General features: G+C 56.8%; 1 protein-coding gene across 4 annotated transcripts in view; it reads left to right on the forward strand.

Moving 5' to 3' along the window:
• The window catches only part of SOGA1 (suppressor of glucose, autophagy associated 1), a 77,884-nt gene continuing 53,926 nt past the window's right edge, over positions 1 to 23,958 (forward strand). For 2 of the 4 annotated variants that reach the window (XM_036419199.2, XM_045574587.1), the window contains exons 1-2: positions 5 to 1,056; positions 20,289 to 20,513. In XM_036419199.2, the coding sequence (XP_036275092.1) occupies positions 391 to 1,056; positions 20,289 to 20,513 (891 nt within the window). In that variant the 5' untranslated portion in view covers positions 5 to 390. Of the gene's footprint in view, positions 1,057 to 20,288; positions 20,514 to 23,958 lie in introns of all 4 variants that reach the window. The other 2 variants (XM_045574588.1, XM_045574589.1) reach the window with 2 other exon arrangements.

Raw genomic sequence — 23,958 nt, forward strand, 5'->3', positions numbered from 1 at the left:
AGGCGGCGGGGCGGGGAGCTGGCGGGGCTGCGCGGGGGCCGGGCCGCGCCGGGCGGAGCCGGGGCCCGAGGGAGCGAGCGGCGCGCGGGCAGCCGGAGAGGCCCGGGCGCGCTCCGGGGGCGCGGCGAGGCCGAAGGGGCGGGCGCCGGGCGGAGCCGCAGCCGCAGCCGGGGTGCCTGGAGGCGTGCAGGCCGCTCGCTCCGAGCTCCGGGCGGCGGCGGAGAGCCCGTTCCGCGAGGGCCGGGGCCTGAGCGCAGTCCGGGGGCCGCGGGGGGCCGAGAGGAGCCGCGACCCCAGCGGCCGGAGCGGCGGCCGGACCCTCCCCCGGGGCGCGGAGGCCGGGCGGGCCTGGGCCATGCGCGCCGCTCGCTGAGGCCGAGGGAGGCCGAGATGGAGGCGCCGGCGGGGGAGCCCCCGGCCCGGGGCTGCGGCCCCCCGCCCGCGCCCGCCCCGGAGAGGAAGAAGAGCCACCGCGCGCCGTCGCCGGCCCGGCCCAAGGACGTGGCCGGCTGGTCGCTGGCCAAGGGCCGCCGCGGCCCAGGCCCGGGCTCCGCAGCCTCCGGTGGCGCTGCGTCCTCCGCGAGGCCCGACAAGAAGGGGCGCACGGTGGCGCCCGGGGCGCGGGGCTCGGGGGCGCGGGTCGCGGGGGTCCGGACCGGAGTCCGCGCCAAGGGCCGCCCGCGCCCGGGGGCCGGGCCGCGGCCGCCGCCGCCGCCGCCCAGCCTCACGGACAGCAGCTCCGAGGTGTCGGACTGCGCGTCGGAGGAGGCGCGGCTGCTGGGCCTGGAGCTGGCGCTGAGCAGCGACGCCGAGTCGGCGGGGGGGGCCCGCCCGGGGCAGCACCCCCAGCCCGCGCCGCCCGCGCCGCAGCCCCCGCGCCCGCCCGCCTCCCCCGAGGAGCCGTCGGTGGCCGCGTCGTCGTCGGCGGGCAGCAGCCGCCTGCCTCTCAGCGCCTCGCTCGCCTTCTCCGACCTCACCGAGGAGATGCTGGACTGCGGGCCCGGCGGCTTCGTGCGGGAGCTGGAGGAGCTGCGCTCCGAGAACGACTATCTCAAGGTGGGGGCGCCGAGGAGGGCGAGGGGGGCCGGGGAGGCGCCGGGAGTCACTGCCCCGCGGGGCCGAGGCGCTAGCCTCCCCACTGAGCGAGCAGGATAAAGGGGCCCAAGCCCCCTCCCCCGGGACCACCCTTACACCCGCCCCCATTTCATGGTAGGAACCCCTGGGAGGAAGTTGGATGAGGAGGCTGCAGAGTTCTGGTTTGGGAATGGGGTGGGGGGTAAGAAACTGGGTGCGTTACTGGAGGATGACTGGGTGCCTTCCTTGGAATGGCGGGGTGTGTAGTCAGCGAGGGGCCAGACCTCTGGCTTCAGCCGCTCACAACCCCCATCCCCAGGACAGAGGCCGGGCCTTGGGTGGATCTCGCTGCCTGCCAGGGAGACCTGTGGCCAGCCCGTGCCAAGGAGCGGCTGGAACACCTTTCTTTACTCAGGGCTTTCCCTGGCGCAGGCCCGGCCCCGCCTGCCTTTCAGGGCGAGTCCCGTTTGAAAACATGACATCTGGGAACATCCCTTTGGCTGGAGTCCCACTTCCGCCCTGCCTAACGGTCCCCACAGCCTGGGAGGGGTTTGTCCTGGGAGAACCGGTTCAGAGGCGGCTTCCTAGATCCCAGGATATGCCTTCTGCCCTCTCTGGGACAGACCCTGTGTACCCAGGGCTCCACTGGCCCCTCCTAGCCTGGCCCTTGGCCTTCCCATGTTCCCGGTGAGAACTGTCTGAAAGGGGCATCTCCTCTGGGGACCTGAGAGCTCCCCCCCGGGGAGTGGGCTTTGCAAGTGGGCTTTGCCTTCAGCCTTTCTACGGACCTGAGCAACTGCTGGGTGCAGGCCAGGCTTGGCCCTGTGGCCGCCCTGGGGACAGCCCAGACCTGGTGTGTTGACCTTGGCTGGACAGACTGGAAGCTTCATGGGCTCCAGTCTACCCCCACAGGCTGGGCACGGTTTGGGGAGAGGTTGAAATGTTACCTGCTCGTGTCAGTTGATGGCCTGGCACAGCACCGCGCGTGCCTCTGGCCGAGGGCCACGGAGTTAACTGCGCCCTGCTGATTTATGCCTGCCTGGCGTCCCTTAGTTAGCTTTGCACTGTGGTTCTTCTGGCCAGATGCATTTCTCTCTCGTTAGAGTTTTTGAGGTCTTGCTCAACTATGTCTCCCCCCCCCCCCCCCCTCACTTCCCCGGGATCTGCTCCCCAGCGTGTGTTCAGCAAATGCCTGTCGAATAGAAGGACAGGGCCGGCCTGAATCAGGATAGTCCACCCCTGGTTAAGTCTTCCCAAAGGCCCCATTCATTCAGGGTTGACAATCCGGTTCATTCAGCTCCTATGGTTTTCAGAAGCTCGTGGTGAGGAGAGGACAAGTAAGAGGGTGGGTAGAAGGAAGGAGACAGGCCAGAGGAGGCCTGGCCCTGCCCTCTCGGTGCTCTGAGCTGCTTCCTGTACTAACTGCCTGGGATGCTCTAAACTCACACCCTGCCCCACGCACTGTCCACCCTGGGTAGAGAAGGTGGGCCATAGAGCTTTGCTTCAGGGTCCCCTTATGCCCCCACCCCTGTGGCCTGCTGTCCATCCCGGGAAGTCCTCTGGCAGAGCTCAGAAGCCCGTCTGAGCCACCCGTGACAGTTACGATGAAATGTAGTTTCAGAAGGCTGGGGGTTGTGTCCAAGGTCTCATGGCAACCAGGGCCCGGCTGGGGACTTCTGTTGCCTAGGCCAGGGCGGACCCTCAGTTTCTCCCGTGCATTCAGTGTTCCAGGCTTTGTGTGCTGGCTGCAGGCCACTGTTGAAGTTGGGGTCTGTCGCTTCCTGGCTCTGTGATCTTGGTCAGGTTACTCACACGTCCCTGGACATCACGTTTCCTCATTGTAAAAAGTCACTTTACACCACGCATCTTCCAGCCATGAGGGTCCACTGAGATAATGTGTGCAAACACCACGAGAGCATCTGGCAGGGAGTGAGCCTCATGAGAGGAGTTGTCACGCCGCCGCTGTTCTCAGGCGGGATGTGACACATTTCCACGGACGCCGTTTATGTTCTCTTGTGGGTTCTGTGGGGGCAGAATAGATCTTTCTCCCCATCGGAAGCAGGCGGGGCTCGTTCTCCTGGCTCCTCAGGCATTCATTCACCAACTCTTCACTTGGTGCCCACGGCATGCCAGATACCGGTGAATGCGGATCGAGGGAATACAGCCGTGGCAACGATGAAGTACCTGTTCTCATGGGGCATTGGGTCTAGTCGGGGACGGAGCAGTAGTCATAAATAAATCACAGTGCCGGTCATGACAGGGGCGGAGAAGGGTACAGTGTGCCAAGAGCACATGGAGGAGGTGGAGGTGGAGCTGGAGATGCTCTGAGAGGCTACGGGCTGAAGGATGAGATGAAGCCGACTGAACAGGAGAAGTAGAAAAAATGCTTGTTGATTTCAAGGAACAGCAAGCATCTAGGCTGAAGAGAAGGAGGAGTTTGGATGAGAGAGGTGAGCAGGGCCAGAGTGTTTACACTTGGGTCCCCAAATGTCTCCCGAGCTGCCAGACTCGCAGAGACGAGGGGAAGATCTAGAGACTGGATGTGGGCCTTAAGTGTAGGAACAGTGCAGCAGGTTTTGGTTTGTTCTTTCTGTGGATGGTAAACCATGGCCAGAGCGGGGAAGGACTTGCTCCAGGCCCCAGAGCTGGTTCTCCAGGCCGCATAAACTCTTGACCTGGTTCCTGCCCCTCTGGGCCACATTGCTTCTAAGATGCAGGGACCAGTTGCCAGGAGAAGAACTCCAGGTCCCCAGGATGTCCCCTGCAGGCCCTGCACTCCCTGGTGTGAGTCCCATAGAGCCTGGTGGGCCCTGTGCAGGCTCATCTTCCAGCTGGTGGGGGACACTGGGAATTGCCAACTGGGGAGGGCCTCTCGGGTGATGGCAGATCTCCTGTCACGATAGGCCTGCACTGGGGCCGGCAGGTGTAAACGGGCAGCTCTCTCCCAACGAAACGATAGAAGGAGCTGCTCACAGAGACGGGAGTAAAGCTGTTGTCACTTGAGTTATTCAGAGAGGCTGGGTGACCTCGCATGTTTGGATGAAGACATAGGGTGTGCGGAAAGCAGCTTGTAAACTGTACGGAATGTTGGTGGTTGTGACTACTTGAGGAGGATTTGGGAGGAACTCATCTGGTGGCTACAGTCGAGCTGTCTGATCTCAGGGTCCCTTCCAGCCAAGGAAGTCTGAAGATTAACTTTTGTAGTTCTAGGATGCAGCTTTTCTTTTTTTCTTTTTCTTTCTTTCTATTTTTTTCCTTTTTTTTTTTTTTTTTCCCTGCAAAGCAGACACATGGATGTTTGACATTCAAAGCCCTGGTGGTCTGAGATCTTCCAGGTCCCCATCACCACTACCTGTCACCCGCCATGTGGTGAGGACATGCTAGGAACCCACTGGGTGTGGGTGGAAGAATCTGAGAGTTGGAGCCCAAAGGCTTGGCTTTGAGACCTCACTCTGCCTTTGACTGTGTGGCCATGGGGAAGTCACTCGGCCTCTCTGGGCTACTCTCTGTTTTCATCTGTATGATTAAGGTCCTGGAACTTGCCTTGGCAACTACATAGGATTGTTGTCAGGAATAAGGGAGGTGTGAATAGACAAAAATAAAAACAAACCATGTGTAGGCAGTGAAACCCTGCATCTCTTGGGAAACTGTTAACCAGTGAGTAGACAGGAAGCCTGTGTGTTCATTCTTGGCGGAGCTGGGAGAAGCCTGGAGGTTGGGTCCTCTTAGCTGTAGGATGCTAATACATGGGGAGCTGCTCCAGGGAGGACAAAAAGGTGTGACCACACTCCATGTGTGGGCTCCGTGAAGCCAAGCCTTCCTACCTGGGAGGAGGTTTGAATGTTTGAAGTGCAGCCAATCTGGGTATCAACCCAGAAGGGCCCAGAGGAAGCATCTAATCCACCCTCAGCTCCCATTGTACAGTCGGGTAAATGGAGGCCCCAGGTCACCCGGCCAGGATTCCAAACCTGGTTTGTCCAACTCGGGATCCTATTCTTTCTGCAGGATGATTGGGACAGTGAGCTTTTGGTTGCTAATAGTGTGTCTAGTCTGAGACACGGGTTGGTAAGAAGAATCTGTTGTATGCCAGGCTCTAGGCTAAGACTGGTTAGGCTCTTGTCTCACAATTGCTATACACCATCGATCCCCTCTAAGGTGCCCACCTCTGGGTTAAGTAAGCCCTTTGCTCCTCATAGCCATCCTGTGTGGAGGGTTCTGATACTAGACCCTCTGGACAAATGAGGACACCAAGAGGCCATGTGATGTGGTCAGGGTTGCTCAGCTGATATCCTTGGAAACCTCACCTGATGACCCTATGTTATCGCCGTCCCCCCCCCCCCCCTCCCCGGTCACTCTTCCATTCTCTCTCTCCCATTCTCTCCCATGCAGGAGGCAGCCTGCCTTTCACAGAGCCGGCCTCTTACTTAGCTTTGTCATTTACAAACTGTGACCCTGGGTGAGATATTTAGCCTTTCTGAGACTCTGTTTCTTCTGTAAACATGCCTGTCCCAAGGTCAAGGGGACCCTTTTCAGTCTAGTGCACAGAAAATGTCAGTGCCTGTACCATCCTCACCTTCCCCTTATCTGCTTCTCCAGGCATTCATTCATTCATTCATTCACTCACTCACTCACATACTTTCTGAGTGCCTCCTGAGTACCAGGCCAGCAAGTTGTGAAGCTCCTGGGAGCTAGAGGGGGAGGGCTCCAATCTGTCTGTCACTGGGTAGGGGAGAGGGTGGTCATCAGTAAAACTACCAGCTGGTCCCTGCCCTGCCTCCCGGCCCTCCCTGTGGCAGCTGAGAGGTGACCTGGAAGAAGCTGCTCTGAGACCTAGGCCTTTAAGAATCTTCTGCAGTGTGTCAGTCATGGCGGGAGGGGGAGGGTGTGTGCATAGCTCCAGCAAGATGGAAAAGGAGATGGAAAATGTGAGGCGTTGCTGCTGAGGCCTGGAGGGACCACGTCTCCCCGGGCTCCCAGCATTCCTCACAGAGGGGCGGGGCCTGTGTCCCTGGGCACACTCTCTCTTACATACACAAACACTCCTATTCGCAGCTTGTGCCCAGAGACTCACACCTCTCACATACACATCCAGTGACACGCTTATGTTGCCTGCTTCCAGGAGCATAGCTCCGGACGTGTGAGAGCGGAGATGTGCTCAGAGAACTACCCAAACCCAGGCAGGCAGATACACAACCTTCTGTCTCATCACACCCACACATTACCAAACGTTCACAACGGAGACGCACCATTTAGGAAAACCTGGCTCAGAAACATACCCTCACACAAAACTTACACACGCCCCCAGACATGCTTGGCTGTGTCCCAGAGATGAATGAACAGCCTGGGACGCCCTCAGACAAATCGGAAGTACACATACGTATGCAGCACACACACACAAACCCACACATACTCCTTACACACAGGTGCCAGCATCCACAGACAGACCTGCCCATTCCAGGCCAGCAGAGCAGCAGAGACTGAGCCCTCAGCCCTATTACCTCCACTGCCCCTTCCACAAAGAGAGCAGCAGCTGTCCTTGTGCAATGCCCCAGAGACACACACAGACACGTGGCCAGGGACATGAGCACAGAGCACTCAGATGTCAGGCTGGTAGCATTTGGTAATGGGAGCCAGAGACCCACACCCCAGGTGCCCAGACACACACACACACACACACACACACACACACAGGCTGTGACATTTCACCCATACAGAAACACAGGAAATCCTGGTCCGTGTCTCCCTGGGGCTAAGGTGTACAAACCACTGTTTTCAGCTCCTCTACACGGCTTCCTTCTGCAGGGCTTCTGGGAACAGTGAGGAGGATGGTGGAGGCTTGATTTTGTCACCTCCTGGGTCTGGAGGCCCTGGGAACCAGGCTGGGGCTGGGTGGTGGGTGGATGGGGACTGACAGGTCACCAGGTCAGGAGAAGCTACACTAATGCCCTCGGGTCCTGCTGCCCAGCCCTGGGGCCTGGGCCAGTGGGCTGAGTGAAATGGAGCAATCTTTAGGCCTGCCCACCGGAGAAACATTGCCCAGGGGCAACTCCTAATCTCAGGATTTCCTGCTTGCCCTTGTCTCTCCCTCCATCTTCCCCTCTCTTCGCTGGGGGCTATGGAGAGCCATGCTCCTCCATCCCTAAAACATGCCTGGTTCTGCCCGGGAACCAGTGAAGGAGGCCAGGATAGAGGCGATGTGGCACTCGGAGGAGCGGCCTGGAAGACTTCCTGGAAGAGGAGACATTACAGCAGAAGCGTTAGCCTCGAGTGGCTGTTTCCGTGTCCAGCTGCTGTAACAGTGCCTGACACATCGTACGGACTCATGTATCATATTTACTGAATATTTGCTGCAGGATTGAATGAAAGACAGTGAGCAGAGTCTGCGGGTGAGCTGTAGGCAGGCTGCAGGCTTACAGCAGAAAAGCTGAGGGAAGGGTGGGTGGGGGACAGTGGGGAGGAGGAGGCTGGGAAGCGGAGTTGGGCCTGTTGGGAGGGACACTGGATGCCGAGCCGAGCTGAGGTGCTATGAACACTGTGCTGAAAGGGGGCCATATTGGCCCATAGCGAGGCTTGGGGCTGCCCCTTTCCCGTGTGTCTGTAGTACTGAGCACAGGGCTCAGGGGCTCAGGGCGGGAGGGAAGGGAGGCTGTTTGGTCTCATGGACAAATTCCACCTTTGGGTCGGGTTTGGGGCCAAATCTTGCTTTGTCACCTCCTCCCTGTGCATGATCTCATGTGTAAGTCCCCTTAATAAGCTTCCGTCTTCCTGAGTGTAAAATGGGAACTTAATCCTTCTTTTTGCCCCCCAAGGCACTCAGGAGAATTAGTGTCCAGGTATCTGGTACTTCTAGCACCTCCCCGGGCACCGAGGAGGGGAGGGAGCCCTCTGGGGCAGGGTAGTTCCCCAGGATTGCAGGCAGGGGCAGGACCAGCAGCCATGGTTATTACTAAGTCATTCCCCGGTGCCCCAAAGGGATGACCTCATCTGTGGTCACATTCTCCCCCCTCTGGGGCCAGAGGAACTTGGAGCTGGGTTGGGGAAGAGCCAGAGACACGGGGTGTTCTGGGCCAGGCTGACCCTGGCCTTCCCCGGTGCCCACTGGTCTGCATCCTTAGCAGACAGTGCTGGCCTTTCTGAGAAGCGGCCGTGAGTCAGGAAGTGGAAGCAGCAGGCCAGCCCTTCCCTGGTGTCCGCGGTGGCTAAGAGCTCTGTGGCTTAGAGCCAGGCTGACCTGGGCTTGAGTCCTGCTCCGTCTTTTCCTCGGTGAGCGCCCCCTGTATGAGCCTCGGAGATGCTGATAGCACTTACCCTCCAGTGCTGCTGTGGAGATCCAGTGAGAACACACATGCATGCAAGAGTTTGCTGGAGCAGCTTATACTAAGGGCTCAACAGCTGTCTGCCCTCATCACTCATTGGCAGGCTTGGTTCTGGTTGCCTGTGGCCCCTGGATCCTTGATGGTCATGTGTGTCTGGCTCTGGGTTGTGGGTCCGGGGATGGAACAGGGGCTGGGAGGTATGAGCGGAGCTGAATTGCAGTATGTACCGCCCCTAATACCTCTCTCCCTCATGTCCCCCCTTTCCCTCCCATCCTCTCGGAACAGCCGAGGCCAGTGCCGCAATGGAAGACGGGTAACCCCGAATACTCCTTTGCTAATGGAGGGTCGCCATGTCCAGGGAGGCCCTTGTTCTAGACAGAGGTGAATAATCTCCCGTTGCCTGGGCCATGGAGAGACGCTCAGCTCCAGTGGAAAACCAGTTTGGGATCCCGTAATCAGGCTGGACCCTCTTTCCCCTGGTTTTGCCCAGATCTGCTTTGGATCTGGGCCAACAGCATCAAGCCTCCCCCCGCAGCTCCTCCGTGGCCCTGCCCAAGTGCCTGAGTAGCCTGTGTGATCCTACCTCCCTCGGCCTCCCCCTGCTCCACCCAAGCGCCCAGTGCTCCCTGCACCCAGGGTTCTGCCTGTGCGGTTCCTGGCACTGGCTAGGTCCCCTCTCCCTCCCTTCAGTTTCCTCCTCCCCCGTTGTGCATCCCTCTCCAGGCTGGGCTCCTCTGTTAGACACCTAGGCGCTTCCTGTGGGCTCCTTTGGGGCATTTATCTCAACTGTAATTGGGTTATTAATTGGGTAATTACAGGTTTCATGTCAGTCCCTCCCCCCTGCTCTGCACTAGGGCAGAGACCTTACCAGAGTGAGACTTAGTCCCTTCCTTTTGCATAGGCATCCGCCGAGGCCCAGAGAGGTCAAGGGGATCACCAGAGCTCACGCAGCCTGCAAGAGGCCAGAGGCAGAAGGACGGGGTCTCGGTCTCCTCCCGGTGTGCCAAGCAGAGGGGATGGCGGGAGCAAAGGCTCCATGCTGGGGTTTGCAGGCTTCTCCGGCTGTGCAGCCTGGGACCACTGCCTTGACCCTCTGTGTCTTTTCCTCCACAGAGACCTCTGAGCCCTGCTCTCTCCCTGCTCAGAGATTTGGCTGCAGCCCAGAGGCCGTTTAGGGGATGTTTTAAAAACATCCAGATCCAAATGCTGCCTTCCTTCCTGTCCGCACTGAAAGGACAGGAGGATCATGGGCAGGCACCTCGGCTGTGAGCATCCCCCCACCCCAGGCAGCAGGGACTGCGGATGTCTCCCGGCTCTTCCTGGTAAAGCCTGGAATGGGCATTGACAAGCCAGGCAGGACCATGGTGGGCACCAGTCTGCAGGCCTCTCCTCTCCCCCAGCACACGCATCAACCTCCACTCCCCCACACACACACCCACACACACTTGCTTAACCAGCTCCCCGCCAGAGGGGGCGTCTGCAGTGTCCATCACAGAACTGTGCCAGACCTGGGGGCTCTCTCCCGATTGGCTGTGGAGACCTTATCTTCCTGAGCCTCTATTTGTTAACCTGTAAAATGGGCATAAAACAATAGCACCCCCTCCGAAGGACTGTCGTTGCGCACGAGATAACAGACCTCCATTTAGAGCTTGGCCCGTGGTCTGGCCACACGGTAAGCCCTTGCAAAAATACCAGCTGTGATTATGGTCAGTGCTGTTCCGTCGTAGAGACTATGTAGTCTAGTTTATCCGGACTCAGACTGGACTTACTGTGTGACCTTGGGCAACAGAGCTGACCTTTCTGACCTCGGCTCTTCATTGGTCCGTCAGAGCCGGCTGGGCTATGAGATAACAGCGGGGGGGGGGGGGGGAGCACTCGGGGAGCAACTTGCTCGTTACTTACTGGTGTTGGAGATGCAGGTCTAGGACCATTATCTTCCCTTGTGACCCTCTGGGTCCGTGAGCCCAGGCAGCCTCTGTGCCAGCTGGAGCAGGGGCATTGTGTGGCACAGCAGTGCCTGGCTGGCTCCCTGCCCCCCTCCCCCCTTCAGGACCTTTGACGCTGACTCCCCCATAACTAGAGCCCAGCTTCTACCCAAGGGAGCTAAGCTGGATTGAGCTCTGCGCTGGGAGCCCGGAGCCCGGAGTCCCTTCCTGCTCAATTCTGGACCCTCTGGGAGACGGGGGGATTATCCCAGGTCCTCTCCAGGCCTCGGGGTCTCTGTCTGTGAAAGGATGGAGTCTTTGGGTCCCCCTGGCCCAGCTGCTTTGTCCAGAGTCTTTGCTTTTGAGCTGGGAGGAAGTGGAGCTTGCAGAGCCTTCTGCCCTCCTTGGGGTCCAAGCGGGATGATCTCATCTGCAGCCTTGACAGGCCCTGGGGGATGGGCAGAAGGGACAGCAGATGGAGGCCCTCCCTCTCGGGGGGCTGGCATGCTGCCCTGTGGCCCCCGCTGGCCCACCCTGTAGGTCAGCCCTTCTGGGCTGGGCTGAGTGGCCCAGGCCAGAGCCAGGGTGGCAGATGGGCAGGCAGTCTGGGCTTTGGCCCGAGGGAGGGACTGGTGGCCAGGGCAGATGGGAGAAGGCGGGCCGGGCAGGGGCTCCTGTTCCTCCGAGGCGTGGCTGCTGTCCCACGGAGCCGAGGTTCCGGATCCCTCGGTTTCGCTCCGCCATTCTATCTGGATCTGTTTGCCCATCGGCCAGTCAGGCCCCTGGAACCTAGGGAGGATGCATTGGGTAAGGTTTGGAGTCCGGCAGGGATGCAGCCTGGGAGCTGGTGGGCTGGGATTTGAGGCCCACCCCTGGGGTCTGAAGCCTCCGTGGACCTTAACCTTACAGAATCGGAGAGTTTAATTAGACACAGTAGCGCCGACCAGAAGTGGTGTTCTGGAGGGAAGTGGGCCGAGATGGTAATCTTTCCCTCCTAGGTCCCATTAGTCATTCAGAAGCTATTTCTTGAGCTGTTTCTGTGTGTGCCAGGCACTGTGCTAGTCTCTGCCCTCCTGAGACTCACACCCTGTAATCAAACAGACCAATAAGTAAAAGAATTAGTATCACAAATAAGCCTGTGGTACAGATCATGAAAGAAACCCAGGTTTGAGATGGACATAATAGACCTAGAGAGGCCTGGAGGTCTCCTCTGATGGGGAGGCGTGGAGGGGGAGCAGGTAGTACAGAGGTGCAGGGAAGGGAATCCGGCAGTGGGAATAGCAGGAGCAAAGGCTCAAAGGTGGGACAGGCCAGGAGTCTTCTGGAGAAGCCCCAGGTGGCTGGAATGTAACCAATAAGAGGAGGAGTCATGGGAGAGAAAGATGGGGAGGTGGACAGAGGCTTCTGTTGGCTTTTAGGTTAGGTAATTTACATATTGCATAATGAGTTTTGATAGATGCATACAGTTCTGTAGCTACCACCACAATCAAGATATAGAACAGTTCCATTACCCCCTAAAATTCCCCTGTACCCCTTTGTAATCTCTTCCTCCTTCTCCCCCAGCCTCTGATAAGCACTGGTCTGTCTCCTGTCCCTGTGGTTTTGCCTTTTCTAGAATCTCATATAAATGGAATCATGCATGCAGCCTGCTGAGCCTGATCATTTCACACAATGAATTTGAGCTTCGCCCATGTTGTTGCAATAGCAGCAGTTCATTCCTTTTTACTACTGAGTAGCATTCCATTATGTAGATGTACCACAGTTTCTCCATTCATCAGGTGAGGGACATTGGGCTGTTTCCATATTTGGGAGATTATTGGAGGGTTTTAAACAGGAGAGTAATGTGTTTTTGTTTTGTTTTTTAATCCCTCCACTGTGTGGAGAACAACTTAGTGGGGTACAGGCTGTCCGTCATGAAGATTAAGCCCATTGATTTGGTGATGAATCTGGCCTACCAAAGATATTCATTCCCTACTGTTCATCCCGAAGAGCTGGGCCCTGGGGCAGCTGGGAGGTTCCTTGTTGGAGGTGGCGCTTGAGGTGGAGGGGTGAAGAGGTGGGAGATGGTAGAGAATGGACGGTGTCTAGGCTAGGCAGTGCAGTGTCCCCTGAGAGCTGCGTAGGCTGAAATGTCTGTTCCCGGAGCCTTGAATCCCAGGGTTTCTAGAATGTGATCAGAGTTCCCTGGCTGCTAGATGAACAGGCACCTCCCATGGCCCGCCCTTAGCTGTCCAGGGGCTGGTTCCAGGACAGGAGGTAGCCGGGGACTTCTGCTCTGGAATAGTCAGTCCCTTCGTGGTGGCTGGGAAGAGATGGCTTCCTTCTGCCTTCAGGAACCTCCTGTCCCCTCGGGCTCAGCTGGGGGTTGTTGCTGGGGTTCACACCATCCATTGGCACTTGTCTTTCTGTAGAGGGACCCCCTGTGTAGTCACTTTCACCTCCAGTCCCACAGGTCAGGAGACTCACCATCCACGCCTACAGACCCATTCCATCAGGGCGTGCATCTGGGGTCACTCGCAAGCGTTCCAGTGGGCCCCACATCTGAACATCTCCCTCCTGCCCTCGTGGTACAAAGATTAATCGTCTTACACGGACCCAGGCTTCCCACAGGAAGCATTCTTTCCGGCCGTTGGACAAATGGCTGGGAAGCGGAGCTCTGCTTCTCCCGCTCTGCCTGATGGTGGAGAGCCGGGGACCCAGGCCCCGCAGCAAGGTGGCCCTGGAGAGATCAGAGGCCGAGTCTCCATTTCATGCCTTAAGCTAGGGGTGTCGAACTCAATCAGAGAAGGGGCCAAAATCTAAAATCCAGCCTAAATCGCGGGCCGAATGGTTTACTGAACAGTCATAAACTGTCATTGTGATGGAAACACAGCGGAGTGCAGTGATGACAGCGTGGTGCGGGCCACGTTGCAAGGCCTGGCGGGACGGATTTGGCCCGCGGGCCTTGTGTTTGACACATGTGCCTTAAGCTCTCTGCTGAGAATGATCCTCAGGATAATGTTTTAAAATACTTAAAGGAAACCAAATACAGTTACCAAAGTATACTTTTAAATTATGCCATCGTCATATGTGTGTTTATTAACTCATAAGATCTGGTGACAAGTTGCCTTACTCCTGTAATTTGAGAGCACCGCTGGGTGTAAACAATACTTTGGCATCTCTGCAACAACTACTTTGTGACATGAAAGCATCTGTGGTCACAGGAACTGCTAATATAGCTGTGGCTCGTCCAGAATAGGAGATGGTAATTTTTAGTTAGAGGTTAGTGAAAATAAAGATGTGATTTTTTTTTTTTTTTTCTCCTCCTTCCCATCCAAGTTCATGGACTTCCTGAATTCTGGTGAAAACAAAAGAGCCTGCAGTTCAAGGTCTCAGTCCTGCTTGGAGGTCCCTCTGGGTGACCTTGGACATGGCCCACTTTCCCTGTGTTTCTCCCCATTTCTGTCTCTAGAGCAGGGATGGTGATGCCTGACCTGCCTGTCAGGGGTTTCTGTGAGGTCCCATGAGACGATTCAGATGGAATGTCTCTCTAAACTGTGAAGCCCCGTGCAAGCTCTCGCTATTATTAGCAGTCGTGTGAGCTCATGTTTGGCCCTGCAGCCCGGCGTGTATCAAGAGACTCTTCCTGGCGAATTCCCCCAGGATACCTGGGAGCCAAGCCATTGCAGGGAGCAGGGCTGCCTCTGAGAGGCTGCTTCCTGTAGGCTGACTTCACAGATCTCCGGGGTCAGCCGGGGGAAGGTGGGGGGGAGGATTTGGGAGGATGGACAGAGATGCACTTTGTGGACAGAGAGTGGGTGGGTGAGCAGGAGGTTCCCTGGGTAGACACACCCTGCCCCACCCCCTCCTGGGGTGTCACGGGGGTCTGAGCCCAGCCCTGGAGCTGCCCGGCTCTCCCTGGCTCTGCAGCTGGCTTGGGGCTGGTATCAGGAGGGCCTCCCACCCTGGGCTGTGCAGAGAGACTGGGCAGGGCAGAAGCCATACTCATTCTTTCATTCATTCACCCACTCGGAGACAGTGATGCGTGCGTGTGCCGTACCACATGCTGAGTGATGCTGGGGTCCAGACCCAAGTCAGACCTGGCACTGCCCTTCCCCCAAATCTTGCAGACAGGCAAATGCAACTTAAAGCTCTTAGCACAAGAGACAAACAGAGTTCAAAGTGTAGGAGTTGACTCAGACTAGGGGAGGGAATGTTCTGGAAGGATGGCATTTTGGGGAGTTAGCCTGGCAAAGGCCATTCTAGCAGAGGGAGCACCCGAGCAAACCTGGGTGGAGAACTCAATTAAGACGTACCAGCCAAGGTCGCAGGGCCTGTTTGGATTCCAGCTCCACCACTCCCTGGCTTGAGCAGCTCTGGGCAACTTCTGAGCCTCAGTTTCCTCATCTGCAAAACAGGAACATTTTCAGTATCTACTTCACAGGGTTGGCAAGAGGATTGTGCACGTCCTGTGCTTGGGCTGGGGCCTCATAGTTAGTGAGCTTCCCGATAGGTGGTAGCTGTTTTTATTTTTCAATTGCAGTTGACCTTTAATATTATTTTATATTCGTTATAGGTGTACAAGATAGCAGCTTATATAAGCCACTAATTATATAACCTACAAAGTGATCCCTCAGATATTTCACGTATCCACCTGGCACCTATGTGGTTATTACAATACCAGGGGCCCAGTGCACAAATTTGTGCACCTTGAAAGGAACTGTGGGCCTTGGGGCTTCGGTGGCACTTGAGGCTATGGTGGGCACTTGGGCGGGTCTCAGCCCTCCCTCACCCTCCTGCCTGGCCCCTCCCTCCACGGTCCCTTGTCTCCCCCTCTCCTATCCCCTCCCCTCCCCCGCTCTGTCTGTGGGCAGCCCCACTCCCGCTGCCGCTCCCACCTGGTGCTGGCCTGCTCGCACTCACTAATGGCGTGGAGCGATTGGGGCAGGTGCCAGCAGTGGGTGTGAGCAGGGCCGATGCTGTCAGCGGGTGCAAGCAGAAGCTGCTTGCCAGGATCACCTTTCAGGAGCAGGACGAGGTGGAGAAGCCCTCGGGGTGACCAGGGCAGACTCCACTGGCATCCGCTGATGGCGCTGAGTGATTGGGACCGGGGCTGGGTGCAGGCACCGGCTGCGAGTACGAGCAGGGCCGGCGCTGGCAGTGGGCGCGAGTGGCAGTTCCCGGCCGGCAGCAGGTGCAAGTGCCCCTGGGACCGTGGTATGCAGGAGCAAAGAATTTTCAGTAACCACCAGAGGCTTGCCCCAATGACAGTGACTGGCACCCCGCCTTGGTCTGGCGCCCCCCCCTCACCTGCTCCACCATCCTGCTGCGGCCGACACCCGCCATATTCTGTGCTCTGCCACCTGCTGCCATTTGCCCACCATGTTCTGCATGTGCCCCCTGGTGGTCAGCACACATCATAGCGATCAGTTGTTTAGTTGTTCTGCCGTTAGGTCTATTTGCATATCAAGGTTTTATAGAGAGAGATTATTCACTATATCCCCTATGTTGTGTCTTACATCCCAGTGTCTGTTTTGTAACTACCAATTTGTACTTCTTAATCTCTTCACCTTTTTCACCCAGTTCCCAACCCCACTCTCCTCTTGCAACTATCAGTGTGTTCTCTGCATTTGAGTCTGTTTCTGTTTTATTTGTTCATTTATTTTGTTATTTAGAGTCCACATGTAAGTGACATCACAGGGTACCTGTCTTTCTCTGATTTCTTTCACTCAGCATAATAGCTGGTAGCTATTTAATTGTGGCATATCTGGGCAGGGTGGGGTGGGGGCAGAAGATACAAGGCCAGGGGGAAGCCAGGAGTGGGGGCGGGGGGGGGGGGGGGACCAGGGCAGCGTGGGCTCCAGGGGAAAGGGCATGGACTGAATGCAGAAGCCGGTGGGAACTAGTGGGAGATATAGAAAGCCATCTGCTTTTCCTTAAACTTTGTCCAGTAAATAGTTATCACATCTGTAATCAGAGCAAAATAAGCGTTTTCTATAAAGGGAAGCGCTGACTCCCCTGGCATCAGGGTGGGCGCCTCACTCCTATCCCTCATCCTCCCCCCTCCACTCCCTGTCCTCGGGCCTGGTTAAAAGAGAGGTCAGCTGAAAGGAGTGGCCCGATGGGATGGGCGTGGAGGGCTGGCAGGCTGTGCTTGGTCTGGGCAACGCTCCCCAGCTTCTGTAGGCGGGCGTTTCTGATGGGGGATGACCGGGGGCCTCAGGCTCAGAGGTCAGCACTGCTGGACAGCATGGCCTTTTCCTGTCTGTGGTGAAGGGAGAGGTTTGGGGTTTGCCCATCCATGTTGGGGGACTCCGACTGCCTTGTTGGGTAGCCACTAGGCCTGTTGAGTCCTGCAGAATTTGTCCCCTCCTTCCCTCTTCCTCAGAATTGGGGATCTAGGAGCCGGGAGAGGCTCAGCAAGGCCACTGACCTGTCTTAGAAGGAGCTGGAAAGCTTGGGTTCCCCCAGCCCAATCCCTCCACCGGATCAGCCAGTCACTGGAGAGCTTTCCAGGGACGGGTTGGGACTGCAGGACCCAAGAGCCCCAGGAGATTCGGAGGCTCAGTGAGGTCTTAGAATAAAGCAGGATCCTGTTTTCCTGGGTCCCCTCCCCATGTCCCAGCAGCCCCATGTCCCTGCCCCTACCTCAGCCCCCAAAAGCTCAGCCTCTGCCCAAATCCTGCATTCACCAGCTTCTGCCCACGCCCAGCAGACCCGCCCATGCAGCCACAAGCCAGTCTTTGTGGACTTGCCCTCTCCCGTGGGCCGTGCCAGGACGGGCTGGCTGCATTCTGCCTGCAGCTGGGGAAAGCCCCCTGGGCCACCATGGAGAGACGGAGCTGGCATGAACGCAGCATCCTGCATTTTCAGAAATGGACTGTGGTGAAGGGCAGGCCCTGGAGAGACAGCTGCTCATGTGAGAAAGATCACTCATTCATTCACTGACTCAATAGATTCTTACTGGGTGAGACCCTGCTCTGTGTCAGGCCCCAGGCTGGGGACTTGTGGTGCTGAGACACATGACTCTTGCCCTTTTAGGGAAAAAGACTGAAAGAAAACTCCCTGCATTAGAGTCCCTTGCGGGGGCCCCATCCCTGGAGTTTCAGATTCAGTAGGTCTCTGTTGGGACATGAGAACTTCTGAAAAGCGCCCCAGTGATGCTAATGCTGTTATTTAAACTAATCAGTTATTTAAACTAATCAGTTATTATGCTAATCAGTTATTTAAAAGCGCCCCAGTGATGCTAATGCTGTTGGTATAGGGAGAAACTATGAGTGGTTTGTATTTTGTGTCTTTTCAGCACCTTCTCCGATCACTGTTTACTTTTATAAATAGAAAAATCAGCTATTTAAGACTTTAAAAAAATAGTCCTGGCTGGTTTGGCTCAATGGATAGAGCGTCGGCCTGCAGACTGAAGGGTCCCAGGTTGGATTCCGGTCAAGGGCATGTACCTGGGTTGTGGGCACATCCCCAGTAGGGGGCGTACAGGAGGCAGCTGATCCATGTTTCCCTCTCATTGATGTTCCTAACTCTTTATCTCTCTCCCTTCCTCTCTGTAAAAAAAAAAAAAAAAAAAAAAAAAAAAAAAAAAAAAAAAAAAAAAAAATTAATAGTGTATTTTTAAAAAAATAAAACTTAAAAAAATAAACGGTCCCACAGAATGACGGCAGTGCTCTGGATGTGGTCCTCTGTTGAGGGGTGTCATCTCGCCTGATCTACATGCCAGATATCCGTTAATGTAGCCCAGCCTCCTGAGCTTGCCTGTCCCCTGTACTTCCCCTGGCACATTCCCAGCCTTGGGTCTGTTCAGACCCTCACAACCTCCTGGTCACCCGGTCCTGTCAGGGGGACTGCGGAGAGAAGAAGTGAGATGCTGCAATAGCAGGATGGGGCTTTGAACACAGGCCCAGCTGGAGGCTGGTTTAGCTTGGGTTTTGCCGACCGGGTGCTGTTGCTTTTGTGTTTCTTTAATCTGTCAGCTGAAACGGCATGCGGACCCCTCACTTCCTCATTTCTTTAACTGGTGTGATCATTGACGGTCCCACTTCCTCCTTTCCACTTTTAGTTTTGTCCACTTGGCTTGGTGGTGGGGTGGTGAGTCTGTGTGAGCGTGGGGTGGGGGAGGGGGTCCTGGGGAGGTGACTGTTCCTCTGCGGCCGGTGCTGCTCGGCCCCCAGAGGAGAGAGGCCGTGGTGGCTGTGAGGACTCGCCCTTCGCTGGGTGGTGGGAACAGGACCACGTCTGTTAGCGATGGGAGAGGCACATACCTGTCCCCGCTGCCTTCTCCAGAGTTTAGAACCATTTGAGAAAGAGGCCCATGAGTCGAAGAGATGGATGTTAAAAGCTCGGTGAGCTGTCTTCCTAAGAACTGGCCTGGAGGGTAACGCTTCTCAGTCCTGCCTCTGCATTAAACCCTCCCTCCCAGGCTCGGGGCACTGGACAGCCCTAGGCCAGTGGTCGGCAAACTCATTAGTCAACAGAGCCAAATGTCAACAGTACAACAATTGAAATTTCTTTTGAGAGCCACATTTTTAAAACTTAAACTTCTTCTAATGCCACTTCTTCAAAATAGACTCGCCCAGGCCGTGGTATTTTGTGGAAGAGCCACACTCAAGGGGCCAAAGAGCCGCATGTGGCTCTTGAGCCGCAGTTTGCTGACGATGGTGCTAGGCCATTCCCTCGGAGGGAGCCACCGGTTTTCTTTGGGGAAAGGGAGGCTTGGGGGACTGTGAACCTCGTTCCAGGGCACCTGGCTCCTCCAGGGCCTGCAGGGCTGTGCTTTCCCATCAGCACCGTCCTTTCTCTGGCTCCTCGGGGATGCCTCTGGCAGGCCAGTCATCCTCTGTGACTCAGTTTCTCTTTTTAGTGTACAATCTTAATCTATTCGATCACTAAGAGTAGATATTATTCCGTTTGTGACTCAGTTTTCACGTTTGTTATTAGACATAAAAATCATTTATTTATTCTGCTAGGTCTTCCCACTCATCCCCTTACACTTGGTCTCACATTGGTATGTCTTTTTGAGGCTGTTTACCTACTTACACATGTACTCATTCATTCCGTGAACGTTTGTTGGGAGTTTGCAAGATGTTAGGACCGGTGCTGGCTGTGGAGGACACATCGGGGAGGGAGGTGTCCCTCCAGACACTTGCAGCGCCTCTGGGAGACAGACTGCTCAGTAAAGAACTGCCGATGCGCTCACCGTGACAGAGGGGAATGAGGCACCTCTGGGAGCTGCTGACAGAGGTGGGCAGGAGCCGCCCTGAGGAAGGGAGGTCACCCATTCCCTGAAAGCCCAAACCCAAATCTCCACTCAGCCCGTCGAGGCCCTGCACGGCTGACCGCTGTCTGCTTCTCCAGCTTCAGCCTAGCCCTGAAGCTCCTCTGGCCTCCTCTCTGCACCCTGAGCTCTGCAGCCTGTGGGCCTCCACACACTCTGTTCCCGCGGCCGGGAGTACGCTCTCCCTGGCTGTCTCTCTGCAGCGCTGCTCCTTTTTGCTCCAGCTCAGCTGTCCCCGTGTCAGAGATGGCCTTCGCAGGGCTGCCTTCCTTGTGAAGGCGCTGGGGGAGAGAGACCCTTCCTCTTTCCAGCTCCTGGGGCTGATGCCTGCATTCTTTGTTAATGGCCATCCCTCCAAAGCATCTCTCTCCATCCTCTGCTTCCACGGCCACTTCGCTTCTCCCGCTTTGCTCCCCTCGCCTCCCTCTCACAGGGACCCTGGTGATTACCTTGGGCCACCCACATAACCCAGGGACACCTCCCCATCTTCTAACTTTATCACATTTGCAGGGTCCCTTTTGCCCCGCAAGGTAACATGTTAGTAGATTTTGGGAATTAGGACGTGGACATGTTTGGAAGGGGGCATTATCCACTACCACACCCAGGTCCCCCAAGGGACCCAGGTAGGTTGATTTCAGGCCTAGGACCAGGCTGGGTGTGGCCTGCCCTCATGCCGGGGCCCAGTGACCGGATCGCCCCGTCTCCCTGCAGGATGAGATCGAGGAGCTGCGGGCGGAGATGCTGGAGATGCGGGACGTCTACATGGAGGAGGACGTGTACCAGCTGCAGGAGCTGCGCCAGCAGCTGGACCAGGCCAGCAAGACCTGCCGCATCCTGCAGTACCGGCTGCGCAAGGCCGAGCGCCGCAGCCTCCGCGCCGCCCAGACCGGCCAGGTGGACGGCGAGCTCATCCGGGGCCTGGAGCAGGACGTCAAGGTGAGCCGGCCCTCCCCGCGCCGCCCAGGCGCCCTCGTTGGGGGCGGGACCCTCCTGGTGTGCCCTTCTCTGGGCCTCAGCTTCCTCACCTGTAACGTGGGGATCCCTGGTGAGCTGGTGGGCCACTGACCAGGGATATCCCACAGGGATACACAACGAATCCTCTTCACAGCAGCTACTGTCTGAATAGCAGCCGTGTACACACCTCAGATGTCACCCCTGCAGAAAGACTCCCCAGGTACCCTTCTCCCAGTTGTCAGTGCACAGCTCCACGGAGGTTTCTTTTTTGCACTAATTAATGGAGCGTGATGAAGGCCTGGAGTTGGATGAGGCTGGTTTAAATCTTTTATATATATATATATATATTGGTTGTTTACAGAGAGGAAGAGAGAGGGATAGAGAGCTAGAAACATCGATGAGAGAGAAACATCAATCAGCTGCCTCCTGCACACCCCCTACCAGGGATGTGCCCACAACCAATGTACATGCCCTTGACTGGAATTGAACCTGGGACCTTTCAGTTCGCAGAATGACGCTCTATCCACTGAGCCAAACCGGTTTCGGCTGGTTTAAATCTTGACTCTCATGTGCCCTAATGTTGTGATGCTGAGCAAGTCACCTGCGTTTCAGCCTCCTCCTCTGTAAGACGGGGTAACGGCAGCCCCTGCCTCCTAGGGATCCATGAGGTTAGTGAACTAATGTGGGTCGAAGGTCACTGTAAGCACCCCCAAATGTTAGCTGCTATTGTTGTTATCCTCATTTTCCTGATGAGGAAAGTGTGGCTCAGAGGAAGGCAGTGCCTGTCCATGGTCCTGTGACCCTCAGCGTGCATGTGGCCGAGCTCCTGCTCCTCAGCCTCCGATAGCTCTGCCAGGTCCTCCCTCTGCCGCGGGGAGCAGGAGGAGGATGGGATGGAGGCCGGCAGCTGGGGCCTCCAGAGGAGAGGTCCGCCCGCCCTGCCTGTGTGAGCCCTGGCCAGGGGCCGAGAACTTGGAGGGAGGGAAGGGGACTCAGCTCCCTGCTCTCAGAACTCAGTCCAGTGTGACCAGGCGGATGGAGGAACTGGGAGAAGGCTACCTGGGGAGTCTTCCTGCAGGGGTGACATCTGAGCCGGGGGCCTGAGGGAGAGGGGGCATGAATCGGGTGGGGTGGAGGAGGAATGCTGGAGAAAGGGTCCCTGAAGGGGGAGGGGAGGTGACCAGTGACTGCCAGCCCCACGCAGGCTCTGGCGGCTCCCTTGTCTTAGGTGCACAAAGGGATGATGGTAAGGAAACTGATCTCAGAAAAGTTAGGACTCCGAGTCCAACAGGCACCTCTGCCTGAGAGGGCCGTTCCCGGGACGAATGGTGACCCAAATATTCACATGCCAGGCACTGGCCTGGGAGCGTGTGGGGTGAGGAAGAGCCCAGGAAACTCAGGAGTCTGGGTTTGGACCCAGGCAGTTGATTTCAGGCCGAGGCAGAAAGTCAGCCTTAGAGAGATGAGGAAGGGTAGAGCATCTGGGGCTGGGAGCAAGCTGGCTGGGTTGCCCGGGGCCTCTGTGGGAGGAGCCTGGAGCCGCCTGAGTGAGCACACAGCACAGTGGTGAGAGGGGGCCTCTGCAGTGTGGGCCGAGGGGCGGGAGCAGCCCCTTCTGTTGGGATTTGAATTAGCCAATCAGCATTAGGCTGGCCCCCTTCCCTCCCTCCTCTCCCAGCCCCTGCAGCTGGAGCTCTGAGCTCATCGGGCAGGCCTGGGCTGGATGCCTCTGGCCACTCCCTTCGCCCCATGTGCTGGGGATGCTGGGGGTGTTTTTAAGGTCCTCAAATCCTGACTTTCCTTACGTCTCCTGGGAAAGCCGATGGACCAGGTGGGGAGGGTCCGGGGCCACCTAGGGTGGTATCCAGGGGGACTCTGTGACTTGCTCTGCCACCTCTTTGGCCCTCACTGCCCCCACCTCTCGGGTCTTGGGGCTTCCGTTTCCCCTTCTGTTAAATGGAGGGCTTAGATCAACCGAACCTTTAGGGCTTTTGCAGCTCCAGTGCTTTTGTTGAACAGGTGGTTATTGGTGAGGTTGTCATGAATGAAACCTCAGGCCTTGATGTCCCCTTTTCCCTCCACTCCTACCCCTACCCCACCCCCAGCTCTTCATCCCCTGCCAGGCTCTCTCCCCCTCTGCTGGTCCTCACAGCTGGCAGGACCCACAGAATCTTAGTGGGAACATTGCCTGGCATGAGGAGGCCAGGGTCAGGGGCCAGAGACGTGTTGTGTGCTGTGTGGCCTTGGGAAAGCTTCTTCACATCTCTGAGCCTCCGTTTCCCCGTGTGGAAAATGGTGATAAAGCCGTGGAGATTTTTGTGAGGATAAAATGAAATAACTCGCGCAAAGAGAATGCTATGCATGCAGACTGGCTCTGGATCCTCAGCCGATGAGCACATGTTGGCTGTGGTGGTGTTGTTCGGGAGACTTTTAAGGCTCAAATGAATAGGACAAGTGGCTGGGGCAAGCGTGGGGAAGGAAAGGCCAGAATTTCAGCCGCCCCGGCTTGTTCACTATGCAGATTCTCAGGGCCCGCCCTCAGAGCCCGGGGAGCCCATGCAGAGTGTCAGGTTCCTACATCCGAGACCTAAATTTCCCCCTGGAGGGACTCCTGTGGGAGGCCCAGGACACACCAGGATAATGTTTCCTTTCTTAGAAACAGATGTTGCTGGAGAAGAAGTTCTGGCTTTGGTTTTGATTTCCTGGGAGACCCGGCAGCTGCCTCATTTTTTTATGTGCAAAATGGGCGTGGCGTGCCCATCCTCCCAGGGTTTCTGGCAGAACTTAGTCACACCGAGCTCCTCCACTCCGAAGCTGCCCTGCAGGGGACTTCCTCAGTGAGAGTTCCCATCCTCCTCCCCGAGGATTCAGAATGACCAAGACACCCTGAGGCCCATGAGCTGAGGGCAGATGGGCCAATCAGCGAGCGAGCCAGCAAGCAGGGCCGCTGCGGCCGGAGGCTGCTGGTTGCACTTGGCAGGAGCCAGGCCCCAGCGCTGTAAACAGTGACCTCATGACTGAGGGCATTTGTTTGTGCGTTGGGAATTTGCCCTGGTTTCCGGAAGCTGCAGCTGCTTCGCCTCCAGAGTATCTCAGCCCCCTACCAGGGGAGGAGTTAGGAGTATCAGGAGACCGATCAAATGAGACTGGCAGGTGGGGTCCTGTGAGAACCTGACAGTGCGAGCCCCCTGTTGGGCTTACTCTCTGTATTCTCATTGTCGCTATTAATGTAACGTGTTGTCTAGCTTCAGGCCAACAGCAGGGTCAGGGTAAGAGTAAGACTCTGGAGTTGACTCATCTCATTTAACATCTCGGTCTGTAGCTCACTCAGCAGGGTGAATGAATGAGTGAATGAATGAAGTCGTGATCAGGGCAGGAGTTCATGGGATGACCTAACAGCCCAAAACTGGGGACCATAGCCAGGAGC

This window comes from Pipistrellus kuhlii, unplaced genomic scaffold (genome assembly GCF_014108245.1).
Source record: "Pipistrellus kuhlii isolate mPipKuh1 unplaced genomic scaffold, mPipKuh1.p scaffold_m20_p_6, whole genome shotgun sequence".
Classification (NCBI taxonomy): domain Eukaryota; kingdom Metazoa; phylum Chordata; class Mammalia; order Chiroptera; family Vespertilionidae; genus Pipistrellus; species Pipistrellus kuhlii.